This window comes from Panthera onca, chromosome C1 (genome assembly GCF_046562875.1).
Source record: "Panthera onca isolate mPanOnc1 chromosome C1, mPanOnc1 haplotype 2, whole genome shotgun sequence".
In the NCBI taxonomy this organism is placed as follows: domain Eukaryota; kingdom Metazoa; phylum Chordata; class Mammalia; order Carnivora; family Felidae; genus Panthera; species Panthera onca.
Window position 1 is genome coordinate 217,476,493 of NC_138346.1, and position 20,251 is coordinate 217,496,743.

Consider the following 20,251-nt stretch of genomic DNA (forward strand, 5'->3'; position numbering starts at 1 on the left):
CCATAAGTCCCCATCGGAGCCTCTGGCCCTCCCTTCTCTGGGAGGAGGGCATTCACACTCTCCCCTACCCCCGCAGCGCACCCGTTTCCCTCACCTTGCCCCACCTCTGTAGAGGGGCAGAGTTGGAAGCCATTTCTCTGTCCCTTGGTAGAGGCAAGTGACAGGTCTTGAGTTTAGCTGCTCTAAGAGGGGAGCACGGGGGAGCAGGTGTGGCCCAGCCCAGAGCCGGTGGTCCAGCTCAGCTCAGCAAGTATCTGTGGAGCACATATTAATGTGCTCGGCTGTGGTGGGACTTTCTCCGGAGGTGTTCACAGTCTGGAGGGTGTTTGGGAGATATAGTGGGAGAGAGCCAAAGACAGGCAGATGATACAGGCCAGACCTGGCACACAGGCTGTGCAACAGGTCCAATTAAGGAGGGATCTGGGAAGCCTCCTTGGAGGAGGTGTCCTTAGGGCTTTCCCTTGAGGGATGTATAGGAGTTTGGCAGGGTGGAGAGCAGGGCTCAGGGAGGGTGGTGGGACATCCGGCTGGCCTGGTGGGTGGGGCCTTGGGGTTCCTAGCCAGAGGGAGATGAGATGAACCACAGAGCACGCTGTGCCTCTGGAGCCTCCACCATGCCCTGCACCACCTCGTCCTCTGCCCGGGCCAGTGAGACCCTCAGGATGAGCCCCCAGGGCAGGCTGTGGGCTCACAGGGCCCTCCCCCACCCCCGCAGAGCGAGGAAGATGAGCGGGAGGAGTCGGACTTCGACAGCGCCAGCATCCACAGCTCCTCCGTGCGCTCCGAGGGCTCGGCAGCCCTGGGGAAGAAAAGCAAGAGGCGGCGCAAGAAGAGGAGGAGTAGGACTTCCTGGGGTTCCTGGTGGAAGGGGGTGCAGAGCCCCCCTTGGTTAGCAGGGGAGGGCGTCCTCCTGTCTGGGCCTTTGCCGGCCTCAGCCCGACAGTTCACCTGTGCTCCCTCGCCCACTTGGTCTCTATGGTCAGGAGAGGGGTCCCGTCCCAGTGAGGCTAAGCTAGGGACTTTTGAGCCACTCGGGGCATTTGCACTAGCAGAGGGGACACTGGAGAAGGCAGTGCTTCCTAACCTGCTGCACGTCCACCCCTTCAGTCATCCACCCATCCGTCCATCACCTTCAGTTATCCCCTTAGGCCCGGTCCCCACCCATCCCCCCTCCCTTTATCCATCTTCCACCCACCTCTCCACCCCTTTCTTCCACATTTGTACACTCCGCCTGTCCGTCCACCATCCATTCATCCAACATCTATTAAACACCTACTGTGTACCGGTCCAGTCTGGGGTGGAGATTGGTTGGGCACTGGGAGTGGGCACCAGGCCCTCCACTACCGCCTCTGCCCCTCCCCAGTTGACGATGGTGATGGCTATGAGACGGACCACCAGGACTACTGTGAGGTGTGCCAGCAGGGCGGGGAGATCATCCTGTGCGACACCTGCCCGCGGGCCTACCACCTAGTCTGCCTCGACCCAGAGCTGGAGAAGGCTCCGGAGGGCAAGTGGAGCTGTCCTCACTGTGTAAGCCTTTGGCAGAGGCCCCGGGGCAGGGGCGCGGGGAGGTGCAGAGTGTGGAGGGGCGCGCGCGGGAGGGAGGAGGGAGGCGCACCCTGCCGGAAGGGGGGCCTGGCCCAAGGTGCCTCCACGCGGATTGTCCCTCCAGGAAAAGGAGGGGATCCAGTGGGAGCCGAAGGACGACGAGGACGACGAGGAGGAGGGCGGCTGCGAGGAGGAGGAGGACGACCACATGGAGTTCTGCCGCGTGTGCAAAGACGGCGGCGAACTGCTCTGCTGCGACGCCTGCCCGTCCTCCTACCACCTGCATTGCCTCAACCCGCCGCTGCCCGAGATCCCAAACGGTGAATGGCTGTGCCCGCGCTGTACTGTGAGTGTTACGCCAGCCCCGCGCCGCCCCGCGCCGCCCCGCCAGCCAAGCCCCACCCCCTGATCTGGCCCCTCCCCGACCAAGCCCCGCCCCGGCCAGGTCCCTCCCCCCCGGCCAGGCCCTGCCCACGAAGGCCCCTCGTCCGCGGGCCCAGGCCACGCCTACCCACAAGCCCTGCCTGCGGCGCTCCAGGCCACGCCCCGCCGGCGGATCCCGGTCCACCAAAGGCTCCGCCTCTGTTGGGCTAGGCCACGCCCACCCAGTATAGCCCCGTCCGCGGAGGACCCCCCCCCCCCCCCCACCTCACCCAGCTCTGCTGGCCCAGGCCCGGCCCACCTAGGCCGGCGCCGCGATGCCACAGGCCTACTAGCCAAGGCCCCGCCCCCTCCAGGTCCGCCCAGCCGGCCACCATCCCATGCTCGAGTTCCCGCCCACCACGGGTACCCCCACCCACCCACCTCCGAGGCCCGCCCACCGCCTTTTCCCACCGGAAACCCGAGCCCATTTGAAGAAACAAGTGGCGTCCATGACCTACCATCACCCTACCCTCTGGCCGCTGTGCACCCCTTTACCGCGTACCGAGTTTTCCAGTACAGGCCTTTTGTTATTCCCATTTTTAGATGACAAAACTGAGGCTCAGGGAGGTAAAGTGACTTGTCTAAGGCCAAACAACAGAACTGAGCACTCAGACCCTGCCAGGACTCAGGGCTGGGGGTGATGAGAGGGCAGGAGGCAGGGAGAGAAGAGCGCCTCCCACCCCGCCCCCAGTCGCTTTGTGCATTTGAAGGCCCCCCTGCTCTGAGTTGTCCCCCAGGCCCACCCCCACTGCTGGATTCTCCACCCTCTGGATCCTGGGCTGTGCTGTGACCAGCCGCAGTTACCCTGGGTGCATCTGGGCTTCTGGTGTGTGTGTGCGTGCGTGGGCGTGGGTGTGCACAGACTCATGTTGCCTATCTCGTGTGTGCACAGCATGTGCCCTGAGGACAGGGCAGCATTGTGGGGTCAAGGTGGTGCCTACTTGGGGGTCACTGCAACTTGTTGGAGAGAGCCTTGTGACGGCCTGATGTCACTGGAGCCTCAGGGTGGGGCCCTGTGGCTAAGCCCTGAACTTGGGGACCCTCCTCTGTCCACAGTGTCCCCCACTGAAGGGCAAAGTCCAGCGGATCCTGCACTGGAGGTGGACGGAGCCCCCGGCTCCCTTCGTGGTGGGGCTGCCGGGGCCCGACGTGGAGCCCGGTGTCCCCCCACCGAAGCCCCTGGAGGGCATTCCGGAGAGGGAGTTCTTTGTCAAGTGGGCTGGACTCTCCTACTGGCACTGCTCCTGGGTGAAGGAGCTACAGGTGAGCGCCCCCGGGCAGGTGTGGCTGTGCTGGGGCGCCGCTCCTGAGGGCGCTGGCCGGCACCCCGAGCGAGCGAGGCACCCCGCTGGGGGTCCGGGAGCAGGAGGCTGCACGTGGGGGCCGTCCTGCCTGGGACCCAGGCTGGGGGAGCTGGGTTGGGGACCTGGGGGGGGGGGCCATGGCCCATCTCCCTCCCATAACCTCTGCCCCTGTGCCAGCAGCTGGAGCTGTACCACACGGTGATGTATCGCAACTACCAAAGAAAGAACGACATGGATGAGCCGCCGCCCTTTGACTACGGCTCTGGTGACGAGGACGGCAAAAGCGAGAAGAGGAAGAACAAGGACCCTCTCTATGCCAAGATGGAGGAGCGCTTCTACCGCTACGGCATCAAGCCCGAGTGGATGATGATCCACCGTATCCTGAACCACAGGTGTGTGCCCGGGGGGGTGCGGCCCTGGGTCTCCCTGGAGGGGTGCCCGCAGGGCCGGGACACATGGCTCCTTCACCCTGTGGAATGGACACAGGACTGCACGCGGGTGCGGAGGGGGCAGGAGGAAGGGGTGGAGGGCCCCCACCGGCAGCGATTCGACCGCCCAGCTGGAGGGGCCGTCGTGTGCTCGCAGGTCGGTGTGCGCGCACGCGTTCTGGCTCACATGTGCGCACGTGTCCCACTCACGGTGGGAGCACGGCTCCGAAGTCTTACATATACAGGGGCAACTTGACCAGCCCGTGACGCTTGCACGGAGCGGGACCGTCATTGGGTCAGGATGCTTGTGCTCCTGGGCTTCTGCCAGAGCTAGTGCTTGGTACCTGGGGTAGGGTCCTGGGGACCGAGGTGGCCTGAGTGTGGGGGCGTAAACACGCGTGATCTTCCTTTATAACAGCAGCTAACACAGCTGAGCGCTCTCTACCCGAGAGACAGGCGTTTTATTTCTCTCTCTGTTATGGACGTGTGAGTAGGCACAGCAAGGTTAAGTTACTTGCCCGAAGTCACACAGCCTAGAGGGGGTGGAGCTGGGATTTGAACCTGGTGAGTTTTGACGGGAGGGCTTGCTGTCTTGGCCACTATTCCAACCTCTGTTGAATGGTCTGGAAATCCCCCAGGGACAGCGATCGGAGGCTGCAGAAATTTGGACAAAGAGATCAGGGCGGGAAGCCTGTGGACCCCCTGAGTTTGGCTTTGGTTTGCAGAGCCAGTGGGAGCTCTTGTGAGTCCTGAGCTCAGGTGCTTGAGAACTGGCAGTGGCCGACAGGTGGGCGCAGGGTGGGGGTCGAAGCCTTGCCCTTGCCTCCCTGCGTCCACCGGATGGGCTCTGCCCTGGAGGAGGGGCTTAGGGCCCAGCCAACCACAGGCGTCCTGAGAAGCGGGAGTTGGGTAGTGCAGAGGTTAAGAACCAGAGCCAGACCCAGATTCTAATCCTGGCTCCCCATTTTCTGGGCTGTGCGCCCCGTGTTTCTCATGTGAAGTAGGATCTGGAGAGTACCCCGCAGGGCTGTTGTGAGGGCCGAACGAGCATGCCGGGGCCGGGGCTGCGAGTGCAGCCTTCAGTAAGAGGGGGAAGCACTGCCTGGAGAAGCCGCCCGCCTCTTCCCATCCCCAGCCCTCACTGAGAACAGCTCTTAAAGAGAGGGTTAGTTACTATGCGAACCTGAGCCCCCCACTGAACTGACCCACGGTTTTTTGCCTTTATTAAATTGCATTTTATTCATTTATTTTTTAAAGTTTATTTACTTATTTTGAGGGGAAGAGGGGCAGAGAGAGGGGGAGAGAGAGAATCCCAAACAGACGCGGGGCTCGATCCCATGACCTTGAGATCATGAACCAAGCCGAAATCAAGTCGGTCGCTCAACTGACTGAGCCACCCAGGCGCCCCTTAAATTGCATTTTAAAAGCATAAATGACAATCTGCTCCCTGTCTCCAAGGCAGGGCTGATGACTTTTCCCCACATTTATTACCCCACGCCTGAATAACAACTAATTATTTATCTTCAAAAATATCAGTTTCCATGGTGCCCGGGGACTGGTCTTTCTCTTAATGGTTCCCAGGCTAGTTGCAGCCACAGCCTTTTTGGGGGGCCGAGACTCCCCCACCCCGCTGCACTCCCCAAGCCTGGCTGCCCGCTCAGCTCAGTTGGGTGGCAGGCCTCTAGGACCCTCCCAGCAGCCGGAGTCAAGCTGGCGTAAGGTGCTTCCCTGGCACAGCCCTTCTGTGCTGCTGGCTCGGTCACCAGGTCCCTGCGTCCCCAGGGGTCTTCAGAAGAGGTCATCCCACTTGCACCCGCGGGAATCAGCCCTTGTTTACTTTGCAGAGATGGGACCAGGATGGGCATGGCTCTGGTCCTTTGAAGTTTTTTTTTTTAAGTTAGAAAACAAAGGCCTGTGGTCAGGGGAGAGGCCTGCCCAACTCAGAAATGCCGAATTCCGGTGTCCACACCCCCGGCCCGGATGGGATTTGTCACTGTGACGGGAGGATGGAAATGTGGCTGGCTCTTGGCTCCTCTGTGAGCGTGCCCTCCCACCTCTCCCTCTCCGGCTCTGCCACTCAGCCCGCGCCCTCCTCCCTGTCACCAGCCGCGTGGCCTCAGGCAAGCCGCTTCACCTCTCTGGAGTCACAGCCCTGGTGCTCTGCCCTCCCTTCTGGGCCCAGGATGCCAGGGGACTGCGGGCGCGGCGGGGTCTGCATCCTGAGAGAGCCCTCCTGGACTCTCCCAAGGCCACGGGCCCGGTGGCCCGCCCCTCCCCCACCACCCGTGTGCTGTGTTGCAGCTTCGACAAAAAGGGGGATGTGCACTACCTGATCAAGTGGAAAGACCTGCCCTATGACCAGTGCACCTGGGAGATCGACGACATCGACATCCCCTACTACGACAACCTGAAGCAGGCCTACTGGGGTCACAGGTGGGCTGGCCGCCGGGCTGTCCCCGGGCTGTGGCCTCTGGCGGGCTGGAGCTTTGCCCATCTGCACCCCCCTCTTCCGCAGGGAGCTGATGCTGGGTGAGGATGCCAGGCTGCCCAAGAGGCTGGTCAAGAAGGGCAAGAAGCCAAAGGAGGATAAACAGAAGCCGCCAGACACACCCATCGTGGACGTGAGCAGGGAGGCGGGTGACGGGTGGGGTTGCCAAGGCCTGCCACCCCGGGCGTGGCCACAGAGGATGGCCCGTCCTGCAGAGGCGGGACAAGGTGATCAAGACCCAGGACCGCCCAGGTCCCCCAGCCTGTGCAGCCCCCCCCCCCCCAGGGACAGAGATGGCTTCCTGTGAGATTTGCACCGTGGGTTATCTGTGCACAACCGGGAGGGGGTGGGGGGCAAATAGTCCCTGCTCAGCACACAAATTTACATTACTTTAGGTGAGCTAATTCCAAGCATTTAAGTCAACTTTAAGCCGACATGGTAATTATACACCTTTCTTACCTGTTCAGGGAGAGGAGACCCCCAACTTGCCCCACCCCCAGCTTTGAGCCCATCAGGGAGGGGAAGGGTTGACCTTTATTCCTTTAGCAAACTTCCCTGGGGTGTCTGCCAGCTGCTGGCCCTGTGGGAACAAGGACTCTGGCCCCATTTCGAAAAGTGCCCGTCTCCCAGGGGCCTGTGGCGTGAGCACACAGAACATAGGGGTTCGACCTGGGACGGTGGGATGCCAGGGAAAGGCAAACGGGCCTGGTCCATCTGGAGGACTTCATGGGGGAGGCGGCTCTGAGCTGTAGGATAGAAGAGACAGAGGGTGATGTTTAGGATCGAGTGGATGGAGCACCTCAGGCACGCACCAAACACATGTTGACTGAGTGCCCACCGCAGCCCAGGTACTATGTGGGGCTCAGAGGAAGCAATGGTGTACAGGATGAGTGTGGCGACCACAACCTGGGCTCAAAGTCAGAGAATCCAGCCATCAGGAAACTGCCCCGATAGCAGCAGTACAGGGCTGCTGCAGGAGGACAGGGGAACACCTGAGCCAGAGTGGGAGTCAGGGAGGGCTTCTTGAAGGAAGAGGCGTTCCAGCCAAAACATGAAGGATAAATAAGTTAGCAGGGATGAGAGAGTGGGGAGAGTATTCCAGGCAGAAGGAATGGTGTGTGCAAAGGCCCTGGGGTGGGCTCTGGTGCCCAGGATTGAGGGTGTATCTGAACCTCTGCCTCCCCTGCAGCCCACGGTCAAGTTTGACAAGCAGCCTTGGTACATTGACTCCACGGGTGGCACACTGCACCCGTACCAGCTGGAGGGCCTCAACTGGCTGCGCTTCTCCTGGGCCCAGGGCACAGACACCATCCTGGCCGACGAGATGGGCCTGGGCAAGACTGTGCAGACCATCGTCTTCCTCTACTCCCTGTACAAGGAGGTGCGCGGGCCAGGGCAGGGGCCTGGGAGCGGTGGCCGGTGCTGGCCGGGGTGCGGTGGGCAGCCTCACTGCTTCTGTCTCCCTCCGTCCCCAGGGGCACTCCAAGGGGCCCTACCTGGTCAGCGCGCCCCTGTCCACCATCATCAACTGGGAGCGGGAGTTTGAGATGTGGGCGCCCGACTTCTACGTGGTCACCTACACGGGGGACAAAGAGAGCCGCTCCGTGATCCGGGAGAATGAGTTTTCTTTCGAGGACAACGCCATTCGGAGTGGAAAGAAGGTGTTCCGCATGAAGGTGAGCGCCCCTCATCCGCGGGGAGGACCCCGGAGAGGCTCCGGGTCTGTCGCTGGGGCCGCAGGGGCCCTGCGTTCTGACGGGGGTCCCTCAGCTCCTTTGGAGGCCTGTGGCCGACTCTGCAGGCAGAGTTACCAGCGTCTTGCGGCTGCTGTCACAAAGCACCACAAGCCGGGCGGCTGACAACAGACTTACTTTCTCCTGGTTCCGGAGGCTCGGAATCTGGGGTCGAGGTGTCAGCAGGGCCACGTGCCTCTGAGGGCACCAGGGGAGGGTCCTTCCTGCCTCCTCTGGCTTCCGGCGGCTGTTGGCGTTCCTTGGCTCACAGCTTGGCTCACAACTAATCACACCTGCAAAGACCCTAGTTCCTGGAAGGGCCACATTCCGAGGTGCTGGGTGGACACGGATTTGGGGGGAACACAATTCCACCTAGTACACCAGCTGGGCGACCTCTCTGTGCCTCAGATTCTTCTCAGCAGAATGAGCTCACAGACCCCGCGGGGTCATGGAGGGGCGACCGAGTGAGCCAGGAAGGGTCTGTCCCACTTGATTGTGCCCCCGGGTCACCAGGGCTCTTGCTGAAGGGCAGGTTCTGATCCAGCAGCTCTGGGGTGGGGCCTGAGACTCCGCATTTCTGACGAAGTCCCAGGGGGTGTGGATGCCTCTGGTCCCCAGGCTCCCCCAGAGCACTCAGAACAGTGCCTGGTGCATGGGAGGCCCTCAACGAATCTCAGCACTTACGCTGGGGGCTGGGGCTCCCCTCCCAGGATCCTGGGGGGGTTCTTACCCCAGCTTGCTGCAGCATCTTGGAGCCTCTGTGGCCCCAGGGGATGCCCAGTAACTATTTGCTGAATGAGGGGATGACTCAGATGATGGACCTGTGGGCCAATTAGTCACAGAAAACTTCTCCTGAGCTCACACTGGGGTCCTGTGCCGTGCTGGGCACTCTATAGACTCACCTCTTTTACTTTATTTTTTAAAATCGTGGGGGGCGCCTGGCTGGCTCAGTTGGTTAAGCGTCCGACTTTTGATCTCAGCTCGGGTCTTGATCTCAGGGTTGTGAGTTTAAGCCCCACATTGGGCTCCATGCCGGGCACGGAGCCTGCTTAAAACAAATTGCGCTAAAATACACAGACATAAAATTTACCGTTGTGACCATTTTGAAATGTGCGGTTCAGGGGCACCGAGTACCCTCCACCATCGGGCAACCATCCCCCATTATTCGTCTCCAGAACTTTCTCCTCTTGCAGAACCAAAACTCGGTCCCCATCAAGCAGTAACTCCACCAGCCCCTGGCACCCGCCCCGTGATTACCAATCAGTGCCTCATTTAAGTAGAATAGCACAGTGTATGCTTTTTTTGTGACTGGCTTATCTCACTTAGCAAAGTGCCCTCAACCTCACCCTTGTCGTAACATGGGTCAGAATGTTCTCCCTTCTTCTTCTTCTTTTTTTTTTTTAGTGTTTATTTATTTTGAGAGAGAGAGAGAGAGCGAGCGCGTGTGCGTGAGCAGGGGAGGGGCAGAGAGAGAGAGGGAGAGAATCCCAAGCAGGCTCTGCGCTGTCAGCGAAGAGCCCAATTCGGGGCTTAATTCCACGAACTGTGAGATCATGGTCTGAGGCAAGATCAAGGGTCGGACACTAAAGTGACTGAGCCACCCAGGCACCCTCGGAGTGTCCTCTCTTCTTAGACCGAATAGCACTCCATTGGCGAACTGCATTTCCTTTTTCATTCACCCATCCAGACCCTTGGGTGGTTTCCACCTTTTGGCTCTTGTGAAAATGCTATAAACGTGGATGTGCTGACATTTACTCTAAGTCCCTGCTTCACTTCTGTTGGGCCTTTGGGTCTGTATCCAGAAGCAGAATACTTGGATCCTGTACTGATTCCATGTGCGTTTAATTATTTTAAGGGACAGCTTTTGCCCTCTGGATTCTCATGGCGTTCCTCACGCAGACAGGATCTCTCCTTTTTTTTTTTTTTTTTTTACCAAAGGGGATACTGAGGCTCAGGAGGCTAATTAACTTGACTTGGGTCTAGCTGGAAAGGGTAGGGCCGGGTGCAAACCCAGGGGCCACCTGCAGGCAGAGCCCGTGCAATGAGACGCCCCTCTGCCCCTCTCTGGCCCCTTCACAAGGGACGTCGGTCGCTGGGAGATCCGGGCTTGGGTTGGCCAGGACTGGCTGCCTCCTTTGCGGGGCCCGGTGGAGACTGAAGATGCAGGGCCCCTGGTTCAAATGCAAGAAACAGCGTTTTCCTTTTTTTAGTAGTCTCTCTCTCGACCTCTGGGTGGTGGTTTTTATTGGCTATTTAATGTCCTGTTTCCTCAGCACGGGGCTCCTCTCAGGGTGAATGCCCCCCATGCCCGGGCCCGGCCCCCACAAGGGTGTGAGGCGTTGGTGTTCGCTGGGTGGGGACGGGGAAGCTGGGGGCTCCATCATTCCATAGATCTCCTCTTACAAAACACAAATTCAACAACGTAATTATCAAGAATTTCAAGTCCGTGGGGGCACCTGGGTGGCTCAGTCGGTTGAACTTCAGCTCAGGTCATGGTTTCTCAGTTTGACAGTTTGAGCCCTGCGTCGGGCTGGCTGCTGTCCGTGTAGAGCCCGCTTCGGATCCTCCTGGCCCCCCTCTCTCTCTGCCCTCCCCCCACTCTCTTTCTCAAAAATAAAATAAAATTTAAAAGACAAAAAAGAATCTCAAATCAGCGACGGCAGAGCATTTAACCACACGTACAGGGATCGCTTCCCTGTGCGAATCCTGGTTCTGCCATCCTTTGGTCTTGGGGACCAGCCTGAGATCCTGTGAGCTGTAAATGGGGACAATGACAGCGTGGGGGGGGGGCGGCTTGTGAGGATGAGGGGGCTTGCCCCCGCGGCCCTTCCTGTCAGTCCCAGAGCCTCCCTGGGCCCTCCGGAGTCCTGTCCACCCCTCCTCCACGTCTCCTTATCTCTGGAGACCCTACCTGCTCCCCTCCCAGACGCTCCTCTTCCCCTCCAGAAAGAAGTGCAGATCAAATTCCACGTCCTGCTCACCTCCTACGAGCTCATCACCATCGACCAGGCCATCCTGGGCTCTATCGAGTGGGCCTGCCTTGTGGTGGACGAGGCCCACCGGCTCAAGAACAACCAGTCCAAGGTAGGCGGTGCTGGCTGCTGGCCCCTGGAGCCACGCCTTCCACCCCGGTGGAGGGGTGGGGCGGGGAGGGGTGCCGGCTGGCCGCCCCGCTCCCCCTAACTGGCCGCCTCCTCCCCGAAGTTCTTCAGGGTCTTGAACAGCTACAAGATCGATTACAAGCTGCTGCTGACGGGGACCCCGCTTCAGAACAACCTGGAGGAGCTTTTCCACCTCCTCAACTTCCTGACTCCAGAGAGGTTCAAGTGAGCCAGGGGGTGTGGCCGGGGAGGGGGTGTGGCCGGGGAGGGGGTGTGGCCGGGGAGGGGTGTGGCCGGGGAGGGGGTGAGGCCGGGGAGGCGGGCTGGCGGGCAGCCAGGGAAGACCGGTTCAGTGCGAGCTGGAGCTCAGCTTCCTTGTCAGTAAAATGGGAGCATTAGCAGCAGCCTGCCCCAAATGACCTGTGCGGGAGGGGCCGCGGCCCTGGCGTGTGCAGGGTGCTCAGTGGACGTGAGCTGCCCCGAATACCGTGACTGATCCTCGGCTCTGCCCCAGGAGACCCCCGGGGCATCCTCTGGGGCTGCTGTCCTGGCCCCCCCATGCCCTGCCTCATTCCTTCCCCTCCACTGACACCTAAGTGACTACCTGGGTGACAGTGATGAGGGCAGAAGGCTGGGGGTGGTGGTGGATATGGGGCGAACACGGAGCCCCTGCCAGTGGGGGGCCCCGGCCTCCTTGCCTTCACCTACCCCATTCTCCGGCTCAGAATGGGGGGTTCAGGGTGGAGGGTGCTGACTTCAGAATCAGGAGATACAGATTGGAGGGCAGGCTGGACCATACAACCTTGGGCCCCCATCAGCCTCAGTTTCCTTTTCTGTAACAGGGGTAAAAGTCCTAGAGACTTTGTTTCCAGGACAGCTTTGAGGAGAGGAAGTTATCCTATGTGGCCGAGCTACACTGGAGGGGTGGGGACACGGGCTTAGGTGGACACTGAAGGGACACTTAGGGCAGGGCTAAGGCTCCCAGGCCCACCAGCCAACCGGCCTGCCCTTGGCCCTCTGGTCCCCCACCCCAATCCTGGCTTCCTCTGCAGAGGGCTTTGGCCTGTTCCAGTCCCCTGCTCCTGGCTCTGATCCTGGTTCTCTCTCGCAGCAATCTGGAGGGCTTCCTGGAGGAGTTTGCCGATATCTCCAAGGAAGACCAGATCAAAAAGCTCCATGACCTGCTGGGGCCGCACATGCTGAGGCGGCTCAAGGCCGATGTGTTCAAGAACATGCCGGCCAAGACCGAGCTGATCGTTCGCGTGGAGCTGAGCCAGATGCAGAAGTGAGTGGACCCTCCGCCCGCTGGGGCCCCGCCACAGAGCGGTCTGCCTCACGCCCCCTGGGCTTGCCTTCTCCCAGAAGGTCTGACTGAGCCTTCCAGCAACGCTTCCCCGGGTGGTGGGAAGGCTCTGCGCCCCACACCCCTGCTCCCCCCCGCCCCTCCCCCGCCGACCCCTTGACTCACATTTTGCACGCGCTTCCTTCTTTGACCGCTTTCACTGGCCTGGGTTGGGGCTGCCTGAGGCTTTTCAATGTCCTGAGTAACTGGCTGGGTGACTCGGGGCCTGGGGCTTCACCCGGCAGGGCTCCTCTGGTCTCTGTAAGTGGTGCTCGGCCGGCAGCCCTGTCTCCCTGCAGAGCAGAGAGTGTCCTCTCAGAGGTTGGGGCGGCCCTGGTGTCCAGCCTGCCTTTCCTCCTCGCCCTGCTGCAGGAAGTACTACAAGTTCATCCTCACGCGGAACTTCGAGGCACTGAACTCCAAGGGGGGCGGGAACCAGGTGTCGCTGCTCAACATCATGATGGACCTGAAGAAGTGTTGCAACCACCCCTACCTCTTCCCCGTGGCTGCCGTGGTAGGTCCCCATGGCCGCCCTGTGGCCACTGTAGTGGGTGCCCGTGACCGTCACGGTAAGGGCCCGAGGCTGCCGCGGTAGGTTCCCTTTGCCCGTCGTGGTGCCTGTCCGTGGCTGCCGTGGCACCCTCAGCCCCCCAGCCCTCCCCGCACGTGTGGACTTACAGGTGATGTGGCCCCGTTACACCCAGTTTCTGAAAACTTACCTCCGTCCATTGCTCAGGCAGGCCCTCTCCTTCCCTTGACCCCTCCTTGTGCCCACAAAGCAGTGGGGGGCATCAGGGCACCCCAGGCTGATCTGGCTGTGCTCGGTCACCGGGGGAGTCAGGAAGGCCTGCGTGGGGCCCCAGGTAGTCCTGAAGTGAGAGACTGGACCCGGGCCAGGCACCAGCTCCAACCCTGTGGTCTCAGGAAAGCCAGTGGTCCTGCTCTGAGCCTCAGCTTCATCTTCTATGAAATGGGACAGTAACAGCATCTGCCTGAAAGGGTGAGGGCCGGGTGAGAAAGTGCCCTCAGAGAGAGCCCGGCACGGCCGTTCTTGTCACCGTCACTACTGTTCTGGTTCTTGCTGAAACCCTCCGCGGTGTCTGCCTCCTGCCCCCAGACAGCCAGTCACGTGCAGAGGGAGCCGTGGGGGGCCGTGCTGTGGGTGATCTGCCCCCCAGATCTCTCTCACCTCCCTGGCACGGCAGGGCCCTTGGGCTGACGTCCTGCCCAGCTGGGGTTCAGGGCTTGGCCTTGCCAGGATGCGCCCTACCGTGACCACAGAGACCAGGCATAATTCCTTCTGGGAAGGCCGGCTTAGCTTAAGACCCTGTCATCGCCTGTTGGCTGATGTCCCCGGTGTCCTGGTGGAGTGCCAGCAGGGGGAGATGGAGGGCTCTGCCTGGGAGTGCCGTGTGCCCGGAGGGGCCCCGTGGGATGAGTGGCCTGTCTGCCCGGTCCGACCCGGGAAGCCCCCCAATGCCCCACCTTCTGCCGTGTCTACAGGAGGCCCCCGTCTTGCCCAATGGCTCCTATGACGGCAGCTCCCTGGTCAAGTCCTCGGGCAAGCTCATGCTGCTACAGAAGATGCTCAAGAAACTGAGGGATGAAGGGCACCGCGTGCTCATTTTCTCCCAGGTGAGCTGACCTCCCTGCTTCCCCCCCGCAGCCCCCACTCCACATCCTGCGGAGGGCACCCCTGCCAGCTGAGGGCGCCGCCTGCCGGTGGCCCTCCAGGCCTGGTGCTCTTTCCCGGTGGACTGCACGTCAGAGGTTCGTGTGCGCCCTGGCCGGGCACAGCCCAGAAAGCTGGCTGGGTGCCAAGCTCCAGGAGCTCAGGGCATGTTGGCCATAAAGCCCAGCGTCTTCCCCACCACCTGCCCCTTCTGGCCTGCCCCCCCCCACCCAACCTCCGAAGCAGCGGAGCCTTCCCTGGTGTCCAGGCTGGGACGACAGCCCCTGGCCCTCACCCCTGCAGCCTGACTTGTCACAGGCGGGCCCTGAGGCTGGTTTGGGCAGAGCCTGTGCGGGGGCAGCTCCTCCTGAAATGGCACTTGTACCACTGCCTCTTGGGTGGTCAGAGGCAGGCTGTGCAGCCTCGGGGGTCTGCTGGTCTGTGCACCCCTTGTTCCCTCACCCCTCTGGTTGCATCTGCCCTCTGTCAGGCTCTGTGGGAGGCACGGGGCCAGTCCCTGTCCTTGAGACATGCCCAGTCTAGTGTGGGAGACGGATGTGGGCAACGGACGTAAAGAGACATTTAGTTCCGGGGTCGTCTCTGTAATGGGAGTCAGCAATGGTCCTGTGGGTCCTGGTGCTAAAAATGCTCCTGTATTCTGGGACTGAGCCAGGCCCCTTGCTCAAAGCCAGAGAGGAGGATGTGGCTCTTCTGTGTACTGAAGTCAGCTGGTGACTGCGGCTCCTGCCTGCAGCCCCGACCCCACCATGGGCCCGCAGGAGGCCCAGAGACGTTGGGGAAATCTGACCAAGCCTGGCACTGTGGACTGGCTTAGAGATTGGACCCACAATGCCCCCAACCCCCTGCCAACATAAGATATGATTCTGGGACCAAAGAGAAGGGACTGCGCAACTCCTAGAAATGTGCACAGAGGGAAAGGGACGGAGACAGAGCACCTAAAACGGGCCCACAAACCCCACTTCCAAACCTCATGACAAAACCGGATATTAGGACATCCCACAAAACAGTACGTACACTCCAAATGAAAAGAATAATAGAAAAGCCTGAAAAAGACTTCAGACAAGCATGTTTAGGATCCCCCAAATTAATGGAGTAACAACCCATAAATCAAGAAGAAATCAGTTAAGCACAAACAGGAAGAAATGAAACAAGAATAATTGGATACGAAAAGGGTCTGCATGGAACTAAAATAAAACATTTCAACACCTTGGATAAACTCTCAGCACTGGTGAGGGCAATGCTGATGAATGGGACCTGGTGCTGAGAATCTCCCCAGAATGGAGCAGAGAGACACAAAGATCAGAAAGAAGAAAGTGCACGAAGGACACCTTGAGAGGCTCCGATAATCATCTAACAGGAGTTGCAGAGGAAGAAATAGAGAAAATGGCGAAGAAGCTGGATTCCGTGAGAGTTTGCAGACCTGGGGAAAGACGTGAGGTCTCAGATCTGAAACGTACTCTGGAGTACCAAGCAGGATAAATATAAAGAAACGAATCCCTAGGCACCTCACAGGGAAATCACAGCACTTCAGACCTAGTACCTACAAAGGAATGATGATCAGACTGTCCTTAGGCTTCTCATCGGCAACAACAGGTGGCAGGAGGCAATCGTAAAATCTTCAGTATCCTGCGGGAATGGATCATTTTATATCCAGCTCAACTATCTCTCAAGAATGAAGGGAGATACATGGGGTAATGGGAGCCCAGAAGGGACTGCTTTTCTCTTCTTATAGGGAGCAGTGAAATCAGGGAAAACCTCACAGAAGAGGTGCTGTTTGAGTTCCCTAGGCAGTAAGGGGGTGGGCTTTCCAGGAGGAGAGGCCAGGTCATTTGGGGTAGCTGAGGGTATGATGGAAGCATTGAGACATGAAGCCCATATAGACTGCACTAAGTCTTGCCAGCCTGGAATGCCAGGGTGAGGAGCTGAGATTTTGTGCTGTTAGGTAAGGGCAGGGCTGCTCAGAGCTGTGCTTTAGACAGATGGCTGTGGGGCTGGTGTGGGTGATGCAGTGACTCTGGGGGTCAAGGCTGGAGGCTGCATTCTTGAGCCTCGAGTCAGGTCTGCCCGGGTCCCACCTCTCTCCCCACTCAACAGGCAGCTCTGTCTTCCCCAAACTCATGGGGACCATGCCCATGGCCCCATGGGGCTCCTTGCTCTGGGGCAGCCCCTCAGGCATATCATGTCCCCTGCAGATGACGAAGATGTTGGACCTTCTGGAGGACTTCCTGGAGTATGAGGGCTACAAGTATGAGCGGATTGATGGTGGCATCACTGGGGGCCTCCGACAAGAGGCGATCGACAGATTCAACGGTACCCTGCCTTACCCATGCATTCTTGACTGGGACCCTATATCTGCCCTTCCTCCCAGGCTGGGGTCTCAGCCAGGCCACCCAACTGATGTTCAGATTAGTTTCCCCTCACGTGGCTGCAGAAAGCAGATTGGTGTCTAAGTCCTAACAGCTGTCCCTTTTAAATGCTAAAAGGAATGAATTCCACGGAACCTCTGGGGGCTGCCTGGGGTGCTGAGGGCCCAGTAGGGAACACCTGCTTGGAACTGAGACCCAGACCAGGAGAAAGAGAGGAAATTACCACCTCTGTTACTAAATGAAGCTGGGGCTGAGGGTCTGGGCGGCACCTGTGGGCTTCTGATACCCCAGATAAGCCACCGGTTACCAGCAGTGTGGGACAGAAGCTGCCACCCTCAAACAGACCGCGGGAGGGGTGGAGCTGAGCGCCTGCTCCCTGCGGGCTGCTTCCTAGCAACAGGAAGAAGCAGAGCCCTACGCATCCAAACTCAATGTACTCTCTTCCTGGCCCGGGAAGGAGAGACCAGAGCTTGCTGGGCAGTGAAGGAGACCTCCGGAGTGGGGGAGAGGTCAGGTGACCCAGTGCCCCTGTATAGTGGCAAGGTTTGCAGCAGTGATGATGAGCTGTTTCCCTGGGGCTTGTGGCTTTCTGCTGGCCTCCACCCTCAGAACAGGGCTGGGGCCCCACTGCCCGATCGCCCCGGGGAGGGGTTCCTGTTGTCCACTCGTGTTTGAGGTGAAGCGAGTCCAGAGTTGCAAGATCTAGACGGAGGTGGGAGCGGCCGAGGCCCCGGGAGGATCGGGAACCTGTTTGCAGCTCTCGCGGGCGCACAGGTCAGACCCCGTCACTTACGAAGGGCTCAGGTGGGCCTGAGAACAAGCTGTCCTGCGACAGTGGGAGCTGCCCGGTGGGGTGGCCGCGGCCCTGTAGTTTGGTCTTTGCTCATCTAGGCTTTGAACATAACTTCCTTCTCTCTCTGGCTCCCTCCTGTAGAGTCAGGACTCAGAGCACAGCTGGGGGCTGAGTGGGGCTCAAGGGGGCTGCTCTGTCCCCACCCTGGGCCCTGGGCCTCCTCAGGCTTACCCTGAACACAGCTGCGGCTGATGTCATCTGCGATGGGGCCACGGTGTCCCAGCACCCCCCTCCCCCTCTCCCGTCCTCTGCAGCCCTCCTATCTGCTGTCCACCTGTGCCCACCCTCACCTCTCTGGGCAGCCCCTCACTGACCCCACTGGGCACCTGCCTCTCTTCCTCAGCCCCCGGGGCCCAGCAGTTCTGCTTCCTCCTCTCGACCCGGGCGGGTGGCCTGGGCATCAACCTGGCTACAGCAGACACGGTCATCATCTACGACTCGGACTGGAATCCACACAACGACATCCAGGTCTGTGGCCCTGACACCGTAACCCTGTCAGAGAGCCCCCTTGCCACCACTGGTTCTGTGGGCTTTCCACCCCTCCCCCTCAGACTGTGTGTCCGGGTGTCACCTCCCCCTGGGCCACCCTCATGGAACCCCAGCCCCAAGAGGGGACCTGGGAGGTGAGCGGAGGCTATGCCCTGCCCCTCCAGCTTCCTCCCTATACAAAAGAGGAAATGCCCAGAGAGGGCAGGCAATGTGCCCAAGGACACACAGCAGTCTGTGTGGCCGACAACCCTTAGTCTGTCCCATCACTCTTAGGATCAAGCCCATGGGGGGAGTCAAAAGGAGGGAGTCCTGGGACCCAGACGGGGGGCAGTTTGGGGGGGGGAACCAAGGAAATACTGGGGGGACAAGCCTGTGGGAGAAGAGATGGAGGAGGGGCAAGCAGGGTTGGTGAGGAAGGACAGAAGGGCTGAGGGGGTAGGGGTGTGGGAACTAAGACACATGCTCTTGTCCCTGGCCACCTGGGGCAGGGATGGACACACTGAGTACATACTGTTAGGGGCACACACAAACTCATGTCTCACGCACACGTGTGTGCGCCCACGCAGAGTCACCCACACAGATAGTCACGCTAGGGTCGCCTCACGCAGACGCCTGATGCACAGAGTCTCGGGCACGTCCTCATACCACTGGGCAGCTTCCTGGCCTTGCTGCCCTCCCAGGGTGGCCGAGTGTCTCCAACAGGAGCTCCTGCGGTCACGAGCGGCTCGCTTCAAGGGAGGTGCCACCCCACCTCCCCAGGACTGCCGTCAGAGCCCCGTGTGGCTTTCTCGGGGGCACACACTGGCTCCGCCGCCCCTGCACACACCCCTGCCCACCTGCAGTTATGCCTAGTTCCACCTGTGCGGGCGCCCAGGCCCGCCCGAGACCACCCACGGTCAGGAAGCCAGCACAGCCCCATGCAGAACACGGCCCTGAGCACGCGTGCACGCCCCTCCCACCTCGCGGCGCCCGGCCCTGTGGTCCCCCCCCCCCCCCCCCCCCCCCGCACTGAGCTGCAGCTTGCCCCCAGGCCTTCAGCCGCGCCCACCGCATCGGACAGAACAAGAAGGTAATGATCTACCGCTTTGTGACTCGGGCCTCGGTGGAGGAGCGCATCACGCAGGTGGCCAAGCGCAAGATGATGCTCACCCACCTGGTGGTGCGGCCTGGCCTCGGCTCCAAGTCTGGCTCCATGACCAAGCAGGAGCTGGACGACATCCTCAAGTTCGGCACCGAGGAGCTCTTCAAGGACGACGTGGAGGGTGGGCGTCTAGGGCGGCTAGTGGGCGGGGGTGACGCTCCATCCGTCCCCGGGGCCCACAGCCTTTCTCCTCTGCCCCCGTCTCTTGGCCACGGAGGGTAGGGCCAGGGCGGCGTCTCTAGGCACCGGGGCTAGGGGTTGCCCCCCAGCCCTGCAACCCCTCTGACTCTGTCCTACAGGCATGATGTCTCAGGGCCAGAGGCCTGTCACGCCCATCCCGGATGTCCAGTCCTCTAAAGGGGGAGCCCTGGCTGCCAGCGCCAAGAAAAAGCATGGCAGTACCCCGCCAGGTAGGGGCTAAGTCAGCCTAGCTCCCAGCTCCTCTTGTGTTTCGAGGGGCTGTCCCCCGAGAGGAAGGGTTTCGCCCCGCCCCGCCACCCCTTTCTGTGTTTTGTCGGGCTCCCGTGCTCGCCCCCACTGGCCCCTCACTTGGGTGCCCGCGGACTGTCCGGTGAGCAGGCAGCCGGGCTGATGCGGTGCAGGTTCCGCTCTCTGATCACCATGCCCCTCTGCTGCCGCCCCTGCTGGAGGCTGGGAAGGGCCATGGTCGGGAGTCTGTTCCTGTGGGGTCCCCACACTTGGACCTGGGCACCCCATCTGTCCCTTCACTCTGCACCCTGTCTGCTCCCAGGCGACAACAAGGACGTGGAGGACAGCAGTGTGATCCACTATGACGATGCGGCCATCTCCAAGCTGCTGGACAGAAACCAGGACGCCACGGACGACACGGAGCTGCAGAATATGAACGAATACCTGAGCTCCTTCAAGGTGGCGCAGTACGTGGTGCGCGAGGAGGATGGCGTGGTAAGCCCGCGGCCCCGCCCCCACCGGTCCCGCCCCCACCGGTCCCGCCCCCGCCGGCCCCGCCCCCGCCGGCGGCCCTTCTCTCACAGCAAACTTAACCCTGGGTCTCTCCTGGGTGGGGTCTCCGCTTCCTCCTTCTCCGCTTCCTCCTCAACTCCCATCACCCTCCATGCAGACCCTGGGTGCTAATTATCCTTCAGGAAACCAGGAGCCTCCTGAGGGCAAGGCTGGGGCTTATTCACTTCTGTACCCCAGTGCCTGGCACACGGCCAGGAAATACTTTTGGAATGAATGAATGAATGAATGAACGAACGAACGAATGAATGACTGTGTCAGGGGCAGGAGGAAGACCTGTTGGGGCTGGGGTGATCAAGGTGGCTTCCTGGAGTAGGCAGGCTTTCCGATTCATCTTGGGCTC

The 20,251-nt window shown here is 60.5% G+C and overlaps 1 protein-coding gene across 3 annotated transcripts in view; it reads left to right on the forward strand.

The window, feature by feature from the left end:
• CHD5 (chromodomain helicase DNA binding protein 5) overlaps positions 1-20,251 on the forward strand; it is a 59,712-nt gene that overhangs the window by 21,276 nt on the left and 18,185 nt on the right. For all 3 annotated transcript variants that reach the window (XM_078452512.2, XM_078452511.2, XM_078452513.2), the window contains exons 7-25: positions 716-839; positions 1,364-1,530; positions 1,673-1,894; positions 3,028-3,234; positions 3,456-3,667; positions 6,005-6,136; positions 6,219-6,324; positions 7,381-7,572; positions 7,667-7,867; positions 10,871-11,008; positions 11,129-11,250; positions 12,137-12,310; positions 12,740-12,881; positions 13,871-14,002; positions 16,253-16,370; positions 17,623-17,747; positions 18,799-19,030; positions 19,209-19,319; positions 19,661-19,833. In XM_078452512.2, coding sequence (XP_078308638.1) covers positions 716-839; positions 1,364-1,530; positions 1,673-1,894; positions 3,028-3,234; positions 3,456-3,667; positions 6,005-6,136; positions 6,219-6,324; positions 7,381-7,572; positions 7,667-7,867; positions 10,871-11,008; positions 11,129-11,250; positions 12,137-12,310; positions 12,740-12,881; positions 13,871-14,002; positions 16,253-16,370; positions 17,623-17,747; positions 18,799-19,030; positions 19,209-19,319; positions 19,661-19,833 — 3,030 coding nt within the window. The remainder of the gene's footprint in view (positions 1-715; positions 840-1,363; positions 1,531-1,672; positions 1,895-3,027; positions 3,235-3,455; positions 3,668-6,004; positions 6,137-6,218; positions 6,325-7,380; positions 7,573-7,666; positions 7,868-10,870; positions 11,009-11,128; positions 11,251-12,136; positions 12,311-12,739; positions 12,882-13,870; positions 14,003-16,252; positions 16,371-17,622; positions 17,748-18,798; positions 19,031-19,208; positions 19,320-19,660; positions 19,834-20,251) is intronic.